This window comes from Erigeron canadensis, chromosome 3 (assembly GCF_010389155.1).
Source record: "Erigeron canadensis isolate Cc75 chromosome 3, C_canadensis_v1, whole genome shotgun sequence".
NCBI classification, from domain to species: domain Eukaryota; kingdom Viridiplantae; phylum Streptophyta; class Magnoliopsida; order Asterales; family Asteraceae; genus Erigeron; species Erigeron canadensis.
The window spans coordinates 26862185-26884754 of record NC_057763.1 but is presented as its reverse complement, the minus strand read 5'-3'; the positions used below and the strand labels follow the sequence as shown (position 1 = coordinate 26884754).

At 33.3% G+C, this 22570-nt stretch overlaps 3 protein-coding genes across 4 annotated transcripts; 2 read left to right on the top strand and 1 right to left on the bottom strand.

Moving 5' to 3' along the window:
- The first annotated feature begins 482 nt into the window (after positions 1-482).
- Positions 483-3165, top strand: LOC122592743 (cx9C motif-containing protein 4). Of its 2 annotated transcripts, XR_006322761.1 has the most exons (3): positions 483-671; positions 1468-1660; positions 2994-3165. XR_006322761.1 is itself a non-coding variant. In XM_043765037.1 (2 exons), exons 1-2 carry the CDS (start codon positions 586-588, stop codon positions 1577-1579), a joined length of 198 nt encoding a protein of 65 aa, XP_043620972.1. In that variant the 5' UTR covers positions 483-585; the 3' UTR covers positions 1580-1661. The 2 variants fall into 2 exon arrangements, 1 of the variants encoding a protein (XP_043620972.1); XM_043765037.1 differs by lacking the exon at positions 2994-3165 and having other exon boundaries at positions 1468-1661.
- A 635-nt stretch (positions 3166-3800) lies between these two features.
- Positions 3801-9388, bottom strand: LOC122592742 (probable magnesium transporter NIPA3). Its single transcript, XM_043765036.1, has 9 exons — positions 9028-9388; positions 7848-7904; positions 7408-7498; positions 6770-6930; positions 6565-6692; positions 5944-6081; positions 5719-5811; positions 4968-5073; positions 3801-4142 (listed from the first exon to the last, which is right to left on the bottom strand). Exons 1-9 carry the CDS (start codon positions 9176-9178, stop codon positions 4021-4023), a joined length of 1047 nt encoding a protein of 348 aa, XP_043620971.1. The 5' UTR covers positions 9179-9388; the 3' UTR covers positions 3801-4020.
- A 3322-nt stretch (positions 9389-12710) lies between these two features.
- On the top strand, positions 12711-21704 carry LOC122592298 (ATP phosphoribosyltransferase 1, chloroplastic-like). The gene is made up of 11 exons (XM_043764494.1): positions 12711-13028; positions 13151-13210; positions 16110-16223; positions 17255-17320; positions 17417-17524; positions 17625-17708; positions 19044-19145; positions 19224-19337; positions 19819-19899; positions 20313-20432; positions 21337-21704. The coding sequence occupies exons 1-11, from the start codon at positions 12828-12830 to the stop codon at positions 21430-21432; spliced, it is 1146 nt and encodes a 381-aa protein (XP_043620429.1). The 5' UTR covers positions 12711-12827; the 3' UTR covers positions 21433-21704.
- Positions 21705-22570: the final 866 nt, after the last annotated feature.

The following is a 22570-nucleotide window of genomic DNA, read 5'->3' as shown; positions in this document are numbered from 1 at the left end:
GATATATTTTTTAGAAAAATTGGGTATTGAGGTCATTTTCTCTAAATAAAAAGGGTAATATATTTTAAACAACTGAAAGAATATTTTAAAAAGTGTTTGGTAAAAAAGAATTACATAGAACCAAACACAATAAAACCCATCACTTTCATGGATTTGACCCTCATCCCATGTAAAGGTTGGAGGGCCTTTTATATCGTTTAACTATTTAAGTTAAAAATTGAAGCATCCTCTCTACTTATGTAAAGTAGAAGTAATTATGCATACATTTTAACCTCCTCATACACTGTTGAGGTATTGAGATTCAAAACTCGCAGAACGTCACCGAGCAGTTTTTTTCATTCTTTATTTGAAAACACAATAAAAGATGAGGGAGAAAAATGAATATTTTAAATCTTTATTTTTTTCTTGCCTTTGGTAATTTGGTATATTAGATAGATTAATAAATGTATAAAATAAGCTAGAGAAAGAACAATTATATTCTAAACTTGATAACTATATATTCTGTCGTTGTATCTGTTTGTTTTTCCTCCACCACCGCAACAAATTTCTATATACAATCCGAAAATCAGAGCAAGTATAGATATAATGGCGAAAGAGATAAAAGAGCCGTGCAAGAAAGAAGCATGCGATATTCAATCTTGTCTCTCTAAAAACAACTTTCTTCCCCACAGGTACCTCAATCCTATTACTATATATTTACCATATATAAATAATCTGTATCTATATATGTATATATAATTAGAGTAGCATCTTATGTGTAACTTAAAAAACTTATATCAATCAATACTATCTTGCTATTTATAGCTGTGAAGACAGTTTTTTTGGGGGGCATTTTAAAATAGTAATTAGTTTCGACTTTCGAGTATGAATGATCATAGGTACATAAGAGGGGGTTTTTTTTTTTATTTGGAGTTTTCAGATTTGTTTAAAAAGCAAGCATCTTTTTTATGCTGGAATTCCATATATTTGTTTATCTTGTATAAGCTGACTGATTTAAATGTTGTTACTTTTCGTGTTAATAGATATCATAATATGTTATGGAGATAATTTGATAGTAGCCAACGTATTTTTATCATTCTAGAGTCTAGACAACAAAAATAAGTTATGTTTTGAACTGAAAAGTTCACCTTTTTTTCGTATGAGGGAAACCGAAACCTTGCTTAAGTACCTTCTAGTGACGTGGCAGGGAAACTCCGGACTCTGCTAAACATTTCACAAAGACCCACGGATTCAGGAAAATCGAGTTTCAATACAAGACAACACTTTACAAAAATGTTGGTTTCATTTTCTTTTCTTCCTTTTCTCTAAAGGAAGCTGGACTCTTGATATAAGTAGACTTTTGTAGTTGGATGGAAATCGATCAATATGTATCTAGTCGTTTCCAAATTTATTCTCTCTTCTGCGGAAGTTCTTTTGTATTTTAATGTCTTGCATTGTGATGACTGATATTAGTTATGATGGTACCAGGTGCACCAGAGTTATTCAATTACTACAATCATGCTGTGAACAATGCGAGAATAAATCAACTCATTGTGGCTCTGTTGCTGCTCTTCTCAAGCAAATAAACAAAAACAAGTAATAACTGTACTACTAGCAACAGAGCGGCAGAGAATGAAGTTCCGTTTTTGTAGCTTTCTTGGGAAAAACTGAGGATCTTATAGTGAGTGTGATTCTTTTCTACGCTTTGTTATATCAAATTCATGTTTTCTGGGACACCTTTTATATGCTTCCAGCCACAGAACAAGCATTAACTTTACGAGATGAATACTAGTATAGACTGTTCTTGTCTATTTATTAATACAAAGTGAAATATTGAAAGTGATTTACTAGTTGGCTATACCATGTATTTCTAGATTGACCATAGGTGGTCTTTTCCTTAAGATACTGACAGCGGACAGCCCCTTGTGGGAGTCAGGGGGCATTTTGAGTGCCTCCATTTGTTATTGAGAAACTCATATGCTTAGATGGGACCAATTCTTTTGGGACCCTATGATTTGTGTCAGAGGACCCGTTGATCAATCTGGATCATAGGCCAGCAAGCCCAGAACCTGCAAGTGGTTAAGATACTGCTAGACATGGGGTATCTGTTTGTGATTTGGAACAGATCAATGAACTAGCTGATAACTGGATGAATGGTGGGATCATTTAGAGCATAAAAAGCACATGATAAATCAGCCCAACTTAAAGTATGCTCAAGTACCTAAGGAGTTACGAAGGTCCAACGAGTGACCGACCTCAACCAGCCAGGCGTTGTGGGCCATATGGCCACATTACTGGGCCCAAAATTCTTTGTTTAGGGGTCTAAGAGCAGGTTTCTGAGTTTTTATATAGAATCTTGGTCCGCTGTGTAGTTACTTAAGGTTGATTTCGAATTGCAGCACTTGCCCAAATACATAGCTTCCATAATAAGAGCCCCCTTTAATACTTATGTGGATTATTGAGTGCAAATTCTATAAATTCTCTCTGGTTTTACATTATGTGTGCTGCTTAAGTTCTGCATTACCATTATAGTAAGGAAAATAAGTGTGTAGTGTCTTTTTAGTGTAGAAGTTATAAATAAATTTGTTATGGTAGTGCACTTTCTGTTTGAAAATTCTGTGTCCTCCACTGCTGCTAGATATTCAGCACACTCTTTTTTTCCCCTTCTTTTTAAAATTTGGCAGGCACCCACTATTCAGTGTTGAGGTTTTTGAGTATCCTACTCTATACTTTCAGACCACTCAAGCAATAATTAGGTCATTCGAACATGCTTTAGCTTCCTGCACTTCATTGAAACACACTTCATTTTGCACGAACCTTCAACATAAGAGAATAGATTTCAAGAGACCTAAGTACACCGTGATTATATATCACTATATCTATTTCATTATAGATTGCAAAATGACTCATCTATGTTGATTGATGATATTTTTCATTTTTGATCGTGCTATATTGCTAAAATTAGTTAGCAGTAGTTGTTTTCTACTACTGATTATTGGCAGCAAAAATTGCAGGAATAAATGATGGATGTGATTTTTATGAAGTACAGAAGCTGGGATTATGTTTTGGGATTAGCTTTGATTTAATGTCACAAACAAGAATAAGGAAAAGTTGTATAATGAACTAGTTTGTAGGGAATGGCAAATATTCATCAAAAATGCATTTGAATTACATGATCCTTCTTATTGGTTTTCACTTTTCATATGCCTCATCATGGATATCAGAAGTATATTTTAGAGGTGGTGAAATGGATGGTTGGGTAATGGGTTTGGTCAAAACGACGGATAGATCGGCTTTGGTTGACACTAAACACTTTGTTGAAAGTTTCAACATTTATATAGATAGTTTGTGTTAAGCTAGTAAATATATGTTGATTTTGTGTTGATATTCGCCTTTTTTTATACAAAAAAAAAAGAAAAAAGAACGTCCATTGATTACATCTTTTAAAAGGTTCCATTGAAGTTGAACTACTAACATGTAGCATTATACTAATTCGGGAGACCTATGTAAGATGTATGATCATTGTTATGTAGATACCAGTCATACCACTAAAGCTCACTTTAATACTTGGCTAGATGTAGACTGCTAGCATATTAGGCTTAAAGTCATTCTGGTTTAACAATTGCATGCTTGGATTATCAGGATTTCATGTTTCTTCATGATTGATATCTTTATGGTTAATATTTCCTTGACACTGCCTGACTGGATAATCTTACAGAAAATATATGCAACTTTGTAATCTTTTGATGCAAGTAGAACTAAAAACAACAATGGTCAAACAGTATCGTAAAACTTAGCGATTGACATGTGAGAGCTGAAACTGGAAGGCAAGGGGGATACATTTTGTATAACCAATTTGCTTACAAATTACATGAGGATGTTCCCAATTTCCAAAACTGATCTCTTCCTAGCTAAACAACATGCTCAGGGAACAATTTCCTTTAGTGTCTGCTGTATCCACAGGGAACAGCATGATTTTGGTGGGTCGAGTATGAAAAATTGTACAAATATGAGATGAAGAAGAAAGTGATAAAGAATACATTATGAAGACCTCATAGAACTAGTGTCTTGTCGTCTTAAGGTCAAGGGGATGCTTTCATGATCCATACCATCTTCAACATCCTCCATATGCTTTGGAGATCGCACTGACAGGGGTATTGGACCTGTAATCAAGTTCACATCAAGAACTGACTATGAGAAACTTACAAAGTTACAATTAAGGTTTCAAAATCCTATTTCACAACCTATATGAGAACCTGACAAGATTTCACAATCTTTGTTTGCATGTGAAAACATTGATCTGGTTACAAATTGAGTTTGTTTCGTTACATGTACTTGTAAGTGGTATTTGGAAATGAATTTCCATCATCATTAAGAAACCTTTACAAGAATTCTTGATATGGAAGGTGCATCTACGGGTGGCAAGTTCAACTCATTCACTTGCAAATGGATCAATTTGGGTTCTGTAATAATAAATAGGTCAACTAAAAATTTTTAGCTAAAAGGGGAATGTGTCAAATGCTTGAAATTTATTAATCTATTTTTACTACCTGCTGATTTGTTTTTATTCAAAGGTTTAGATTACAATTGTAATAATAGTACTTATCTTTTGTTACCATATCTTAAAGATGTTAAATGATTCACAAAAGAAGTGTTTTGGGGTCTACATGGCCTAGCCCATTTAACTGGTTACTTTGTGGGAAGGCAAACCAGACCAGTCCCTTTGAATCGTACAAAAAACTTAACGGTTTCAACCCGAACTCGTTTAGGCCTTTTACCCAACCTGCCACAAGAAAGGCTACTTTGAGAACCCCCACAAGAATTTTCAAGTATACACCCCATCCCCATTAATCGAGTTACAAAAAGTGGTTTACATGATGTGTAAGTCGATGAAAATTTAGTTCTTAACCAGGGATATTGGGCAAAGAACTTTAAACCTAACCAAATTTATAACATTATGATGGACACATAGAACTAAAGCAGCATACCATCAACCATGTCCTTGGTTTTGTGGAGAAGGAAGGTTCCAGAAAGGATTGTCACAAATCCACACAATTCTGTTATAATCTGGGTAGGATCCTGTCTATCCCAATCCTATTCACAAAAAATAGAAAGGATTTGCATCATTGCATCATATGATAAACCAAACTACACAATGTTTCAGATATGTTGCATAAAAAATATATGTTCATAATCAGTCTTTACTAACTTAGGAAAACAAAGAAAACAAATAGCAAATGTTCTATCAGAGTAGAAACTGAGATCTCCAATATCAAGTACTCACAAATCTTTTGACAACTACATGTAAATGTGATAAATAGTTTGATAAATAAAATGGTACTGTTGTTAATGTGCTTATTTCGTTAACAAACAGATATATTAATAGAGTAAATATGTAGCATGCCATATCAGCTGAACCCGGATTTAAGTAAATAAATGATAAAATGTTCTACTCAACACTTTTCAACTCTCAAGTTGGAGCATATATGTCAAGCATGCTCAGCATTTCACATGTGAAATGATATTTAATCCCTAAAATGATATCAAAATAAATTTTCTGACACTGTGACAAGGGTATTATACTATGTCATTCCGTTTTCATACAATTGTAAACATGTTCCAATGTAGATGTGGGTCATATAATCATGGTAAATCCGAAATGTAACACCAAATAATGTTGTTCTAACATGGTAACATTCTCTATGAAATTCAATTTACTTCACAGTGGGAAAGAATTACCTTGAACATGATTACACTTGCCAAGATCGTAAGAGATGTAAACATAACATAGTATATGGGAGAGACAACAGCTGTATTGAATGTGTCAAGTGCCTGCAATTTATATTCATAACCAAAAGGAGGGAGCATTAACTATTAATCTATAATATAACCAGGATAGTTTAACCCACCAAGAAAGAAAAATCAAATAAACTTCAAATTCTAGCAAAAGAAAACAGAAGTTACCTTATTCAAATAATTCATTTGGGTTATGACACATAGCAAAACAATGGAGGTAAAAGCCCATGTCTGGGGATATACTAGCTGATTTGTTCCTGACAAAGTAAGCTTCAAAGCAATGCCAATAGCTTTCACGCTCATCACCTGAAACAAAGAAAATTGAACATGGTAAATGCGGAGACAAGTATACGAACACATAAGGAACAATTTCTAAACATTTACTAACAAATGGGTTAATGCCCACAACCTCCTAAATCACTTTATTAAAAAGATTTAGATTATTATTGCAATTATACTGGTTTGTAATTATAATTACCACACAAAAATCCTTTATCAAGCAACCATGTCACATTATCAAATGTACTAAAACATGACCCATTTTAACCTGTTACCCAACCCGCTAGCCCACCCATCCTGCCACACCTTAACACATAAGATGACCAGCTTGTATGAAAATACACACAACTAATGATAAATACCACTGAAGGGCTTATAGCCTAGCAGTATGTGTGTTGGCCCTACCAACCAAAAGATTATGGGTTCAAGTCTCATAAGGCACAATTGTCTTGAATATTAAGTGGTGTGCTATATTTCCCTTTCTAAAAGAAATGAAAAAAAGATACATACCGACAAAGACCCTACTAGCGAACAAACTCCAATGTAGCACATTATGTGTGTCTGACCATATAATGGTATATAGTGGTATACAAGAATCATAACAGCTATCAACACCAGTATTGCATATAGAACAAAAGCTGCAGAAACAGAAACAGAAATTCTATGTGAAAAGGAAATCATGATTATAACAGGCAGTAATGCAAAAGCTTTTTACCTGGCTCGGTAGCAAGATCCCACACTTCTGTCACTGATTCAATAGGACGTTCCTGAGGAGCATGTAGAACGATCGTGATGGAACCCACGACACATAGAACACATCCAAGAACTCCAAAAATGTGAAGCTTCTCTCGTAATATGATATGTGCAAGTACCGCACTGCAATATGACTTGATGTTTAACAATTCTATAAAGTAAGGAAATATGAACTCATATGCAGTGGAGGTTGAAATCAATCAGGTGACTCAGGTCAGCAGGTTGGGTAACAGTTCAAAACGTGTTCAAATCGGCAAACATAAATCAAAATGGGTTGGGGGCTGCACAGACCACCAGAAATTTTTGTTGCAGTTTGTTTTCTGAATAAACAATGTACTGAATGTCATTACAAATCCTTATTAAAAAGTCAAATGATAGTATAACTTCGTTATATCATAATATAGAATATTGTAGACATGTGAAATGCATGTATGTTGACTGTTGACTCGTTCAACCCGTTTGACCTGTTATACCTTTATCTTCTCTATTTATCTAACCAATTACCCGTTATCGATCACTTAGCAGCCGAAACTGTCATCTTTCCATATAAATGGCTCAAAATCATCACATCTAAAATGTAGATTATGATTTTTGTCGTACCTAATAATAATGCTAAGTGCCCCAAGAGGAGTGACCAGAATAGCTGGCGCAAATGCATAAGCAGCAAAATTTGCGATTTCTCCAACAATCACTGTCCAAACATTGATTCACATTAAGATCAGATTTCAATAGCATACTTCTATTCAAACAGCCACATATCATTTCTGTCCAATTTTTAGATTAATAAATCAACTTCAAGACTAATGGAATTTAATAAGTCAATAAATGGAAAAAGAAACAGGCCTAAACGTCATACATAAACAATGTACATTAGTTATTTGGAACTTAACTTATAGCAAATTTGGTAAGCATATTAGGATTGATATATCCTATTATTTGGAAGCACGTATAGAATAATATTGCAAAAGAATTCCATTCATATTATACAAACCATTTTTTGTCATATGTTATTAGAATAATAAAAATACAAACATACTCACTCGTTATCATGCCTACCCACCATAGAGGCTCGTATAAGTATGAATATCCACCAACTCCTGCATTCAATATTAAAGGAAGGTTAAGCTCTATTAGTGGGACTAGATCAACAGTGTAATCAAAAGCATAATATACCTATACACAAGCCAAAACCACACGTAGATAGTTACTAAAAGCTCACTTGTATGCAAGGGTTTGCTAAAACACAGATGAATCACACATCCATCACTCTAGTAGTGGGACTACAATAACAGTGTAATCTAACTATACAAAGTTTTAAGATACTTATAATAGAATGAATCATACACATTTTAGTGTCTAAAAGAATAGAATATAAAAAAACATGTATAATATAATTTCCATCTTTAATTCTCAACGATGTGTTAAAATTTAGTGCAATTGAGGGATTCAAGTTGAACTTGGAACTTGGAAGGGGTCCCAAGGTACAAAGCCTACACCTATATAAGTTAGTATAATACCAGACCCAGATCCTGGACCCAAGTGACAGGGTTCATGTCCCCTTGCAGGGTCTAGGAGTAGCGCACACTTTTGACAGTCTCGTGAGCTGATTCATATCCAGTTTTGGACAGTTTCAACTGTCCATACAGTTGTGACCCGTCAAACTTGTAACATCAGGAAACCAGTTTTGGAGAGTTTCAACTGTCCATAACTACCAGAATTTAGATTCTTATTTTAGCCAAAATCTAAAACTAATTTGTATTGTCCCAAAACAAATATCAGATTGCTCGCCATTAACTGCCCTGGCACTCTACTTAGCAATATCATTTCATCTAACTGCAAAAGTTCTCCCTTCAAATTTCAACATCTTCAATTTCAGCTCAATTGAAGTCGATAATTACTGAACTCTAGTTAACCTAAACCCACAAGAATTAACTAAACCACCACCAAGGTTGCCTAGTAGTCTGAAGTCATGTTTCCTTACAAGAGGTCTAAGGTTCGAAACTTAGGGTGGCCAGGAAAATGGCTGGAAATGGTCACGGAGATACCTAATTAGGCCACCTATATCTAAAACAAAAAGACTCGCCATCCCGAGGTAACCCAAAACAAAGGAAAACCTCCTCCATTTACCCATTTTATCTACAATAACTCACTAAGTTACAATTACAAAATGATGAGAATTATATAACAATGTATGACTATATATAAATATTAGTTAGTTACCTGCTCTAATGCCAGAAACACCAGCTCTTTTAAGACCTTTTTTCTTAACAATGAAACTAGCACCAATAAACAAACTAGAAGACAATGCTAATATCAATCCTTTTATATTATCACTTGACATTCCTCTATATGCTTCTTTCCATGTCCCCATTTCACCCAAACCATCCAAATCCAATTCTTTTTCTCCTTTTCTTTTTTTATATATATTTATAGAAATTTATATATAAATATATATAAAGCACTCAACTTTTTAATAATTTGCTAATTTCACAACAAACCCATTAGCCCATTACTTTAGTGAAATTGAAATGGGAAATGGGTCAAGTTTTTTGTTGGAAATTTAGGGTTTTTAAGAGAAGATCTTGTGGATGTGTGTATCTGTATCTATATATATCTGTATCTATATGTAATGTATATATCAGATACAGGTGTGATGGTAATTTACAGCTGTAATGTGAAGGGGTGTTTGCATCACAGTGGATCAGAAAAAAAGGGAAAGAAATTAAATTCTTTTAATAGAATTTGGGATTTGATTTGTGTTTTTTTTTATATTTTAAGGGGAAAAAAGAAAAAGGGAATGAAAATGGGTGGAATATAGTTAAACTCCATATCTCTCCATCACTATCTTTCAATTTTCACTTTTTCAGTCTTTTCCACTCTCACATTGCCTCTATCTTATCTATCTTTTCTGGTTTTAGTTAGTGGGTAATTGATTATTGATTGTTAAACTTTTCATATTAGGTAACCATCAAAAGAATACTTGTTTGAAAGTATGATCAAGACATATGTAGTTATGTTGTCATATTGGATGATATAAAATGTTCAGAAAATTTCATGATTTAGTAGCATTTTATTAGAGTTTATATTAGTCGAGTATAATTAGATTAAGTGACATAACTTTTGTCGGTTAAACGGGTCATGAACTGTGAAAATGTATATGACTCATCATGGACCACATACCAGTACCAATGAGACCAACATATGATAAAATGATATTCTATACACATAAAATATTTATCTTATATTTATATTCGAACGAAATGCATTTTTGGTCCCTGTGTTAACATACCATTTACAATCTTGGTCCAAACATTTGCAAAGTGGCGATTCTGGTGCCACAAATGGAAAAGTTTCGCAATTTTGGTACATTTTTAACTTTTCCGTCCATTTGCCTCCGTTATTAGCCCCATGTGCGTGTCACGTGAGGGGCAATATTGTCTTTTCATATAAAATGAGGACTATTCTTGCAACTCACCCAAATAAATATATCATCATCGAACACACAATCTATGAAATATATCTTCTGAAAAATCTTAACACAAATTTATTAGATACTAAAAAAAATTTACCTGTCGTATGAAATATATTCTGTTTACTCCAATCCATCATCATCATACAATACAATCAAAGAAAATCATAAAGTACCACATTCGCTTTGCCTAAAAATCTTAATTTATTCATCCACCTATTTTTCCTCCAAATTGAAAGAAATAATACTGAAATCATTAATTTAAAAACTCTCATAAAATACCAAAACCCATCTCTGGAGTTGTTAGAAGCTACAATGGTGTTTTTTACCCGTCAGCCGCCACATGAACCACCACCACAACCGTCAGCCCCCATGCTAACCACTACCATAACCGCCGGCAACACACCGTCACTATTACTCTCCTTCCTTCTCTCCGCTGTCACCGTCACTGTTGTCTTATATACTTGCTCCTTTTACTCCTATTTATATCACATACAAGATCTAAAATGTGTACTCAATCTCACCATAGCACCACCACCAAATAAACACCAGATCTAATTGATAAATAAAAAACTTGCAAAAGTCTTGAAATGAAGACCGACAACAACCACTTGTTGATACTAAAGTAATGGCTATTGATGATGATAGTGGTAATCTCTTTTATTTTTTATAATCAACTTTCGGCAACGCGCTTACTGTGATGGATAGATCTATGCATGAATAACCCACTTATTGATGCTTGAACATGTATTGGGGTTAAGGTTTGTGAATTTGAGGTTTTTGTTATCTGTTGTTGTTTTGGATTAATATTTGATGATAAATTTAAATTGGTGAATTTGTTTTAGATATTTATGTTAGATGATTTTTTGCATTGACAAAGGATGCTTATCGATGAGTATTGTTTTGTGTTTAAAGTTTAAGAAAAAAAAACCAAATTTATTAAAAGAAATGTATATGAGCATTATGATGATGGTTGTTGTTTATAATGAATGGATGATTTTGGAGATGATGAAGATCGACAGTTACTGGAAAAGTAAAATAAATAGGTTGAGAAGAGAGATAAACAAAGTATGAGAATTAGTTTTTGTTATGTTTTTGCATAAATGGTCCTCTGGGTATTAAATGGACATATATACCCCGCACGTGACACGGACATGAGGCCAATAATGGAGGCAAATGAACGGAAAGTTAAAAATGGACCAAAATTACGAAACTTTTCCATTTGTGGCACAAGAATCGCCACTTTGCAAATGTTTGGACCAAGATTGCAAATGGTATGATAACACAGAGACCAAAAATGCATTTCGTTCTTTATATTCCATTATAAAACATATTAAATTTCTTATTTTAAGAAATTCATTGTTTTTTTATACCCAAAATACTCCTATTTTTTTTATCATAATTCTCTTATACACCTAATCTATATAAAAAACAATCTTTTTTTAAATGTTACATGGGAAAATGATCTAAAATAACACTAATGATTAAATTATATTATCAGTCCTTTATTTGTTAAAATATTTTCATAACCTTATAAATCAATTAATTTTACATCAATAATCTACACTATTTGACGCCACATACATCACCAACCACCACACCGTCGCCGTCACAATCATTATGGCGTTGCGCGGATATCGTTTTAGTAGTAATTAAACAGTAAAGGGAGCTACGGGTATTTTGGACTTATGGAAGGATGGAATGAAAAAAAAAAAGAAATAATCTCCATTTTTGTTTGTTTTTCTTTAATCTGGAAAAAAATATGATAGAAAAAAATAGAATAATTTATATTTTCATATCCTTCATAAATTGAAAAGAAATAACGAGAATGAAAAATTTTAATTTACTTTTTGTTTATATTTGGATTATGTTAATAATTTTGATTATTTATTAGAAGATAAAATATTGAGTCGTGTATTTTTTTTTTAATATTTTTGTTCTTAACTTTGTTTGGTCTCGGCATTTTTCTTATTCTATGTGACTCATCGTTTTCCCAACATTTTCCACTATGATATTATATTTCTATTCTTTATGATTTTCTTATATCAAACACCAAGGAGACATATTTACTTGCTTGATACCTATTAACCATTATTATTTTTTCGAATTTCATTTTTGTAGTTAATTTTTAATATTAAATAGTAATGTCTGGTCAATAACTTTTGAACACCAAAAAATCCATTTCATTTCCAAATACTCATTCTCTTTCTCACTATATTCATTCCCTATTACATTTCTATTCTCTTTCCTACCAAACACCAGAATCCCCGTCCATTTCTAATTGTAGCGATCTTGCCGACCCAGAAACAAATTTTAAATTTTAAAAAGAAAAATACAAGGAATATTCCACATGTTATTTGCATGCTTCATTAATTAATTTATAATTTAATTTAAGTATTAATAAACCAAACTTCCTCGTCTTTTCGACACTACTAACAGTCAAAAAAGGAAAAAAAAAAAAAAAAACCCAACGATCCACTCACACTCACTACCTGTTCACGGCGGCGCTTCGCCACAATAATCTCGTCACCTCCGCCGCCTCACTTCCGTGATGTCAATCATGCAATCGTTTCTCCACCAATGCCCCGCCGCGTCCGTGAAGCTCAGCATATCATGCTGCTCCGTCGCATCGCCGGCGACGGTTGTGAGAGGAAATGAAGAAGGAGAAAGGAAAACGAAAGAAAGAAGTGAGATAAGGATAGGTTTGCCGAGTAAAGGTCGAATGGCTTCTGATACTCTTGATCTCTTCAAAGTAAATATACATATTTACATTACACATATATCCATATCTATGTATATGTATATGATTTATTATTTATTATATATTATGTTTGTTGCTGTATATTAATAATATATATTTTGTAATGTAAATAGGATTGTCAATTATCAGTGAGGCATACTAATCCACGGCAATACGTTGCTGATATTCCTCAGGTTTGTAACTTATTTTTCATCTTCATATCTATATATATATATATATATAGGGTGATCATCTAATGAGAACTAAATTAAAATAAGAACAAATATATATATATATATATATATATATATATAAGATAGAGATCAAATGAGAAGGTATAAGGAGAGAAGGGAGAGAAGTTTTTTTTTTTTAGATTCTTTTTTTGAACTTTTTTTCTTTTTTCATTCTCTCTTTAATTAATCAATTTCATATAAAAATTTTAAGAATTTTTAAAAAATATATTTTTTTCAAAGGGCGTAGCCCATAAGCTAGAGTGAGTAGGTCACCCCATCACCGATCATCCCCTATGACCTATCACCCTCTATGACCTATCACTCCCATCAGCTACCCTTATTAATATCCTTAAGGGCAAAGCCCGTACCGTACCCTAACATGTATAACTCACTAACTCGGGTTAGAAATTTTTATTTATTTATTTAAAATTTTTTTTTTTTTTATGGATAGAGTTAATTAAAAAAAGAATGAAAAAATGAAAAAAATATCAAAAAACAAGCTAAAAAAAACGGACCTTTTCTCTCTTCTCTCCTTAAGAACCTTCTCTCTCTCTACCCTATATATATATATATGGGAAAAGTGTATATATATATATACCTATAGTGGTTTAATCAAATGAGAACACCCTTAAAATGAGAACATGGTGAGAACACTTAAAAACTATATTTTGATGCATTAAAGATTCATAAAACTAACATAGTGTATTATTTAAGTGTTTAACAACATATTGATATGTTAAAATCGAGAAAATCATGTTTTTTGTTTTGTGCATCCATCTCGGATGCATATTCATCAAAATGGATGCATCCAACAAAAAAAGTGATTTTTTTATTTTGACGGATGAATGTGTTGTTAAACACTTAAATAATGATAATTAGTTATACACTATGTTAGTTTTTTGGACTTTTAATGCATCAAAATGATGTTTTTAAGTGTCCTCACCGTGTTCTCATTTTAAGGGTCACCCTATACCTGTATAGGGTAATGGGGGAACCCTACCCCCGGTACCACAATTGGATACCCATCGACTCACCCCGTATGAGTCATATGATATCGGTACAATACCTCTATTCTAATCCACACATGTTCTTAGTACCCCGAAGGATCGAACCTGCGAATTTAAATTTCGAATTATTTTTTGTGCCAAGTGGGGATTGTACCTGAGACCTTAAGGTTATCAAGTGTTTTCCTTACCAATAGGCTATATATATATACACATGTATATTATTATATTATTGTTATTTCATTTTTCTGGAACGCTCTCTTATATGTTCATATTCATTTATAATCAAGACTACTTGTTGAAATGTGTCATATCTCGATATTCAGTACGTAAAGGTTATAGCTCGACTTTACTAGCCAACTAATGTATCATCTCTGTGTGAATTCAACTGTTTTAATCGAATTTTGAAAGTAAAGCATGTAGGTTTAGATAAAGTGAGTAGAGATGCATTTTTTTTTTCTTTGGCCTTTTGTAGTTTCAGTGAAACCGTTCATTTAGACAACATTCTTCATTTATTCCATTCATCTTGAGGTAATTGGTATGACTTTTATTTGACCGCTATGTTGAAACTTGAAAGCTCTGGGTACTACTTCAGTATTCTAGTATCACTCTAATACAACTGATATCGTTATAATTGAAAAGTTATGTTGAATGTTTGAACTATGTTCTAGTAAAGATTTGTATACAAAGAGTATCGTAAAGTGGCCGTGTGGATGAGTGGCCTAAGTAACACCATTAAGTATTGAGTGGATAAAGTGTTTGAATGGATAAATAATCTCTTTATTGACTAAGCAAAATAAATTGTTCTTGTTTATCAAGTTAAAATCAAACATCCCCTATTGACTTATTGGACTAATCTTGTTTTTTATTTTTATTTATAATTTATTAAGCCCATTAAGTCCCAATCAAACATGCCATGTTTGTGGCAGCAGATCTTTATGTTAGTATATGATCACGTAAAATGAACGTATGTCCGGAAATGATTTAAGCCTACGGGGTCACACGAAATGACACGGTAACTCTATATTATTAATTAATATATTAAAGTAATATATTAATTAGTTTGATCACGAAATAATTAATTTAAATAAGTTAAAGGGTTAATTGTATTTAAATTAATTAGAAGAGGTTAAATGTTAAATTAGGAAATTAGAGTTGGGCTCTAATTCCTAATGGGGGCCGAAATTTTAAGGCTTTGGAAAGCCTTGAAGATTACTTGCCCACCAAGTTGAAATCCCAAATTATTCCCTATAAATAGAGGGCTTAATTCAAAGGGTTTTTCATTCCTTCGCATAAGCAAAATCCTCCTCTCCTCTACTTAATTGTTTTGGCCGAACCTTTTAAAGGGTTTTGGTTTTGAGACTTCGAAAAAACCATATGTTACATATATACATATTAATGCTAGGCATTAATTATGGTGTTCACTTTTATTAGTCGACATCAATAGTTTTGTTCCATGGGTTTTTGAATAAAGAGGTTAAACAAAGGGTTGTTTGGCTCTTGATCGGGGTACTAGCATACGGTATAAGGGGTGTCTAGTGTGCGATCGTAGAGGGATTTACTTCAAATCCTTTTAAAGTTTCTTTACTTTATCATCTACATTAAAAGATATTCCTTAATCCTATTTCAAGGTTAATTATTTGATTACATGGTTTTATTTGCTTCCGTTGCGTACTCGTGAATAATGATATTTAGTTATATATTCCAACACTTTATCCTACTAAGTAGAAATGACCAACGAAATTGGCTTTCCATACACGTTGAATGTTAAAGTACTTTTGATGTTTAATGGAATTTTCAATTTAAGACCAAATTTACGTAGGTGGAATTCACTTATCTATAATCTTTGATTGCAGCTAGCAAACTTAGAAGTCTGGTTCCAACGTCCAAAAGACATTGTACGTAAATTGGTATCAGGAGACCTGGACATTGGTATAGTTGGTCTTGATACAGTTAGCGAATATGGACAGGTAACACAATGTAAGGAACATTATGCTGTGTATTTTTCATATTTAATAAATGTTTTGTTCCGAACTACCATAAGTTACTCTGTTTATGTATTATTTCCCTGTTCTCTATGTTGAACTATGTGACACTTTGTATTCGCGCCTGTTAAGCTTCATTAGGCAGCAGCTTGGCTGCTTGTCTAATGTATAATATAGCTAATATAATATGGAACTATCGTATAAGATAGTTCACTTATGGTAAGTAATATACACATATAATGCGTCGGATTATGTTATCTTAGTGAAAATCATTTGGTTGATTTGGATTTTAAAATATGGTCATAGCTTTTCCTGGATATGATGGCTAGTCTCATTAGCATTTAAATAGTGTTTTCGAATCAAGTTTGAATTAGAAATATCCGTTGGACTTGGAAGTGTATTGAATTCAGAATTAAAATAGGTCCAGTGGACAAATCGATCATCATTCTATTTGAGTTTCGTTTGTTTTAGTATACAGTATACTAAGCCCGACACCTGTTTCATATTAGGGTATGCTATATGCGTAATGCTCACTTTATTTAGAAATTTTGATATCAGTACTCATATAGTCATATATTGCCACTTCTTCATTTTTTGGGTGCATCATATAGTTCTCTTTCAATGTTTTAGACAAAATTTTACCTAAGGTAAAGCATGAGGCTTTCTAAGTAGCCCCAATATTTATTGAAGTTGGTTTACGTTTTTGTCTCTCTTATCGTTACTAGGATCAATAGAACCAATAGAGCGTAATATATATGATGGGTCGTTTCATGGCAGTATTTCTATTATTATGGACAAATGTATTTTGAGTAGTTAATATCGGTAACAGGCTTTGATGCTTAGCAATAACCATTGATAATAGATTTTACGATAAGGTCCTGCCGAAAATTTTACTTTTCATATCATTTGTCTTGTTAACGTTGCCAAATGGATTCGTTGAATGCATATCTATTGCCCAAATATGTTTTTTTATATAAATAATGTCTTAAAATTCTTGGGTGTTTTTGTATCTGTAGGGGAATGAAGATCTAATCCTTGTTCACGATGCACTTGCATATGGAGATTGTCGCTTATCTCTTGCAGTAAGTCGCCCTTTTCTGTTATGAGTTTTGCTGATTTACATTAGGTCATATTTGTAAGTTTAAAGATATGCCTGATATATCTCCTTACTGTTTTAGATTCCTCAATATGGGATTTTTGAGAACATCAATTCAGTTAAGGAGCTAGTGCAAATGCCTCGGTGGACTGCTGAGAATCCCCTAAGAGTTGCCACTGGTTTCACTCATGTAATCAGTTAATTTCTTCTGTAGTACTGTTACTATTTTCGTATCTTGTATTTGGCTAGGTCGGAAGTTCAATTGTTTCTGTATTGTTTCCTCTCTGCAGCTGGGTTCTAAATTTCTAGAAGAAAATGGTCTTCACCATGTCGCCTTTTCAACCGCTGATGGAGCACTAGAAGCAGCTCCTGCTGTGAGTCTTTCTTTGCTACCATTTTAGATGTATAGATTTTCATGAAATGTAAATTTTGCTGTCTTGTCTTTAATTTCTCTGATGATTCTATCTGTTTCTTGCTTAGAATCTGGCTCTGTGGAGGTACTTTCATTGATAATTTGTTAAATTTATAGTTCCACATGTCAGTCATGTTTTCACCTAATTACTAACACTCCACATGTCTTACGATGATTTCATGCAAGTTGATGAAACCTTCCACATGAAGGTTTCATCATCTCAAGGCTTAGCTATTCTGTCATGACTCTAATTTCATCACCTCGTCACTCTTATTGTCGACCTTAAAATAAAATTCAAAGAGTATAATATCATCACTCTTATTGCTATGATCTTTGTTTATTTTTTGTTTAGATGCTTTTAGTGTAACTTAATCCCAAAGTGGGTTCCTGCATATATTCCTACGCCCTTTAAGAGCTTTCATGGTATATTTTATCATATTTCATGGATAAATGAAAAGTGCATTCTTGGTAAATTTTTTAAAATGTCATTTCTTTTCCTTGAAAAGGATCATCGTCACTCACTTATTGGGTAGAGTGCAGACATAGTCATTCCCTATTTATTGTACATGTCCTTTGTCATGGAGAGAACAATGCATATTTTGAGTTTGGGCCCTTGGGGATTTTAATGAATAAAGGGTAAAAGAAATATGCCTTTCTTCAAAGAGCTACAAACTGGTTTCATAATTTTGGAATGATCTTTTCATAGACGGAAAGAAAACCACGCATGGCCTAAGAATCCTTTTTCGTATCCACATTCATTGGTGTCAGTAATTTCTGTTAACTTTGTTGATTTCAAAGGCTCGTTTGGAGAGCAAGTTCCGCTTTATATAATAAAATGATGTTTCTCCCATTTAAGTATTGGGTTTGTTTCTTCACGCTATCCTAGTCTTAACACCAGTAACGATTATTCCACTATATTGATGAAAATAGACATCATGTAAGATTGAGTCTTGGAGTTGCATTAAACAAACCCAGTAGGCATAGAATCGACGAAATGCATATGTACCAAAGGGGCACTTAAAATCTTGAGGGGTTATGGGTATATGATAAGAAACAATAATATCTATTTCCTGCCAATTCTTCAAGTATTTGATTAATGAAGTCAGTGCTGAGAAAGGAAAAGGGTAGCTTAAGATAGCTGACAATCATAATTCATGCATATGCTTAACATGAACCCAGACAGCAACCCCAGTTTGCAAAAAGAGTGGGGCATGGATGAATACTTTTGTGTCTCTTGATTCATATACGATACTATACATTGTATCATTCTAATGCTAACATCATTTCTCCTATGTAGATGGGTATAGCTGATGCTATTGTGGATCTCGTTAGTAGCGGAGTCACACTGAAAGAGAACAATCTTAAAGAAATTGAAGGCGGAGTATTGTTAGAAAGTCAGGTAGAGTTGTTAGTCCAACCCCACAAGCTTTTTTTAGCTTTTGAAATTCCTGGTTTCCCTGAGTAGGATATTTTCCAGGCTGTTATGGTTGCTAGCAGGAAGTCCTTAGTCCAGCGGAAAGGTTTATTGGACATCACTCATGAAATTCTTGAAAGATTTGAGGCACATCTGAGGGCACTTGATCAGTTTACAGTAAGCTGATCTATGTTTTTATTATTTTCCATACCAAGAAAAAGGGGTACAGTTTGTGTTAAGAGTAATCATTCTTTAAATACTTGAGAGTTTGATAGTATAACAGATATTGTAAACAGTAATATTAGTGCAAAATGTGAAGTATATGCTCCTTTAATCCCAAAATAAATGCCACAATTTCCATTTTAGTTTCCGATGTTCCGTATTATCCTAGAAAAAGTACAAAATTTTCATTTTTGACTAGTTATTGAATCCACTCTTCTCTTTTACCCTCTAGTTGCCCTAACGTGAATGTTTCTATTTATTGTGTCCCAATTACAGGACATTTTACGCCTCTAATCAGTAGTCAAATATTTTTACTAAACATGTGATAAGTCGAACATCGGCTAAGTCAAATGTTCTGGTTAGAGGGAGCATTTTTTCTGGGCAATGTATAATATGAAATTTGCTTTCCCTTCATAAGTCAAATAATGCATCTCAGGTAGTTGCCAACATGAGAGGAAACAGTGCTGAGGAAGTAGCTGAGCGGATCCTGAGTCAGCCATCACTATTTGGGCTGCAGGTAAATTGTTCTATGCACATGCTTATAGACTTATAGTTAGTAGAGGTGGGTTGGGTAACAAGTCAAAACGAGTAAGTTTGGTTCTAGTCAATACGGGTAAGTTTGGTTCCTGTCAAAATGGGCAAGTTGGCTGACTTGAAACACTAATTTTGGAAATTACTTATGAACACTTGGTGTGGCAAATGTAATTACAAAATATCAGACTCGTAGTGTTTCAACATCTAATTTTTCTTTCAATAAAGGGTGTAGGATGTTTAATGCATTAAATTTACACTTTGGGTGACTTTGGATCCCAGTTTCACTTTTAGATTTTTTTTTTTACTCGTTGGAGATGAGACATAACCTTAAAATTGCCAACTCCAGTAATTACTTACCTACCCTACATCTGAATGCGTGTTTTCTCATATGTGCAGGGACCAACTATAAGTCCAGTTTTCCGCAAAGTTGATGGTGTAGAGACACCTGATTATTATGCTATAGTCATTTGCGTGCCTAAAAAGTCACTGTACAAATCAGTTCAGCAGCTGAGAGCAGTAAGGAATCCGAATTTTAATCTTGTGTGATATAAATGATTCTAATTATATATGTGGGATTATGTTCTTGTATTATAAACTATCATCATTTGATACAACTTTAAGCTTAAGTTTAGGCTATAATCAGACTTGTCTTGGACATTTAAACTGGTTATATTATTTTTTCCCTTCAATAATGTGGGTCTTCCCTTTTCTCTCATTTTTCCCTTTTCCGTTACATTGAGTGATAAACTTCTTGGGTTTAGAAGGGGAAGGGAACGTGAACGCAACACATCTCAACTTATTGAAAGCTGAAATGGTACAAGAACCAAGTTACTATTAAACTTTATGGATAATTATTTGTGAATGTAACTAACTATGGACGAATGTTTATAGTGTAAAAAAAAACTATAGTTGTGTTCATTAAACTTTAAAATCTTGTTTATTGTATGTATCCGACGAATCGAAAACTTACAAGTGGTAGCTTATATGGTTGCCACATATACCCAAATACATACAATAGACAGAATTTGAAAGTTATTACATACAATGAATACAACTTTAGTTTTTTCACACATTTGTCCATAGTTAGTTACATTCACGGATACTAATCCCTAAACTTTATTGAAACTACATATACACTAGGATAGAGATTTGAGTGTTGGACTTGGTCTCTATTCTCTTTCGTGTTGAAGTAAAAGAGGTTTTGCTTCCATTTTATGACAAAACTTCGACTCATTTACTTATGAATGAGTTATTTAAGTCAAAAATTTAGCCAAAGTATGGAACAAGATTTGATCCAATCAACTCGTACTAACATAATGTGTTTTGGCCAGTTTTTCAACCTATTTGTCCTACCCATATTGCCTCTATATTTTAGGCATTTAATTAAATTTATCTCATAATCTTCTTTATGATTGTGCAGATCGGAGGTAGTGGAGTTTTGGTGTCTCCTCTGACCTACATTTTTGATGAGGAAACTCCAAGATGGCGTGAGCTTCTCTCAAAGCTCGGGCTTTGACTTGTTATGAAGTCAATTATTACTTCTTGCGTGATCCACATCTCTACCATTACTGTTTGTATTTTCAATCCAACTTGGTTTTAGCCTTTTTAATTCTGTATTGAGTTATCTGCTCATGTTGTATTTTGAAAATCGTCTGTAATTGTTTTGCTGTAAGATGCTTGTAGTTTCTCTACAATAATATCAGCATGTATGAAGAGTTAACAATTCTTCATTGTGATTGCTCAAGTAGTATTACTTTCGAATGCGAATAAATTGTGTTTAGTTTACAATTGATGTTTTAATTTTTCCTCTTCAATCTCTTACTGTAAGTCAGGTTTTTCTGGGATTAAATACCAGGATACAAATCAACAAAGACACCATATGTAACAGTGGGTTGAGAGTAATATTTGTAAGTAATTCAAGTGTAATCAAAAGATAGTCAATAGACATGCAGATTCTTTGTCTTTTTGGTGTTGCCCTTGACCCATTTTTGCTTTTTTTTTAGACTTTTGGATATCAAGCTTATTTTAAGTTTGTCCGTGTGTGTCCCCTTTAAATAATTGGTATGACAAATTTTTTGGCATGGTTATGATAAAGTTGAGATGCTCAACTAATGATAATATAATTACACTTTATTCGATACCATCATACCAACGACCTGAGTCCCTAGGTTTTGGGCCCTAAAGAGTTCGACGGGTAAGCTCCCATTTCTTTGAAAATCATTAATTGTGTAGTAGTAGTGGAGTAGAGTGAGATGGAAAAGGTTATTTATATTTGATGTGAAGATGATTTAACCTGACTATACTCAATTTTCGGGAGTTCATAGGATCTTGATATGGATATGTGATCGTCATCCAAGAGACATTTAGAATATAAAAACACATTCTACTTGTCACGGTCTAGAAGATTTTGATATGTACATCTTTTCACTCACATAATTATCCGACAGATCATTTTTGTAAAGAAAAGCGCATTTCACTTTTAACGGCTTAGATTCATTACTGGGGTGAGACAATCGTGATCCAGACTTACACTATTGTTGGACAAAAGCACATTTTCAACGGCTAAATTTTAATCACATCGACATGCACACATCTAATGTGTAAGGATCTTTATAATGCTCAAAATGTTTGACTGATTTTACGAGTTCATAAAT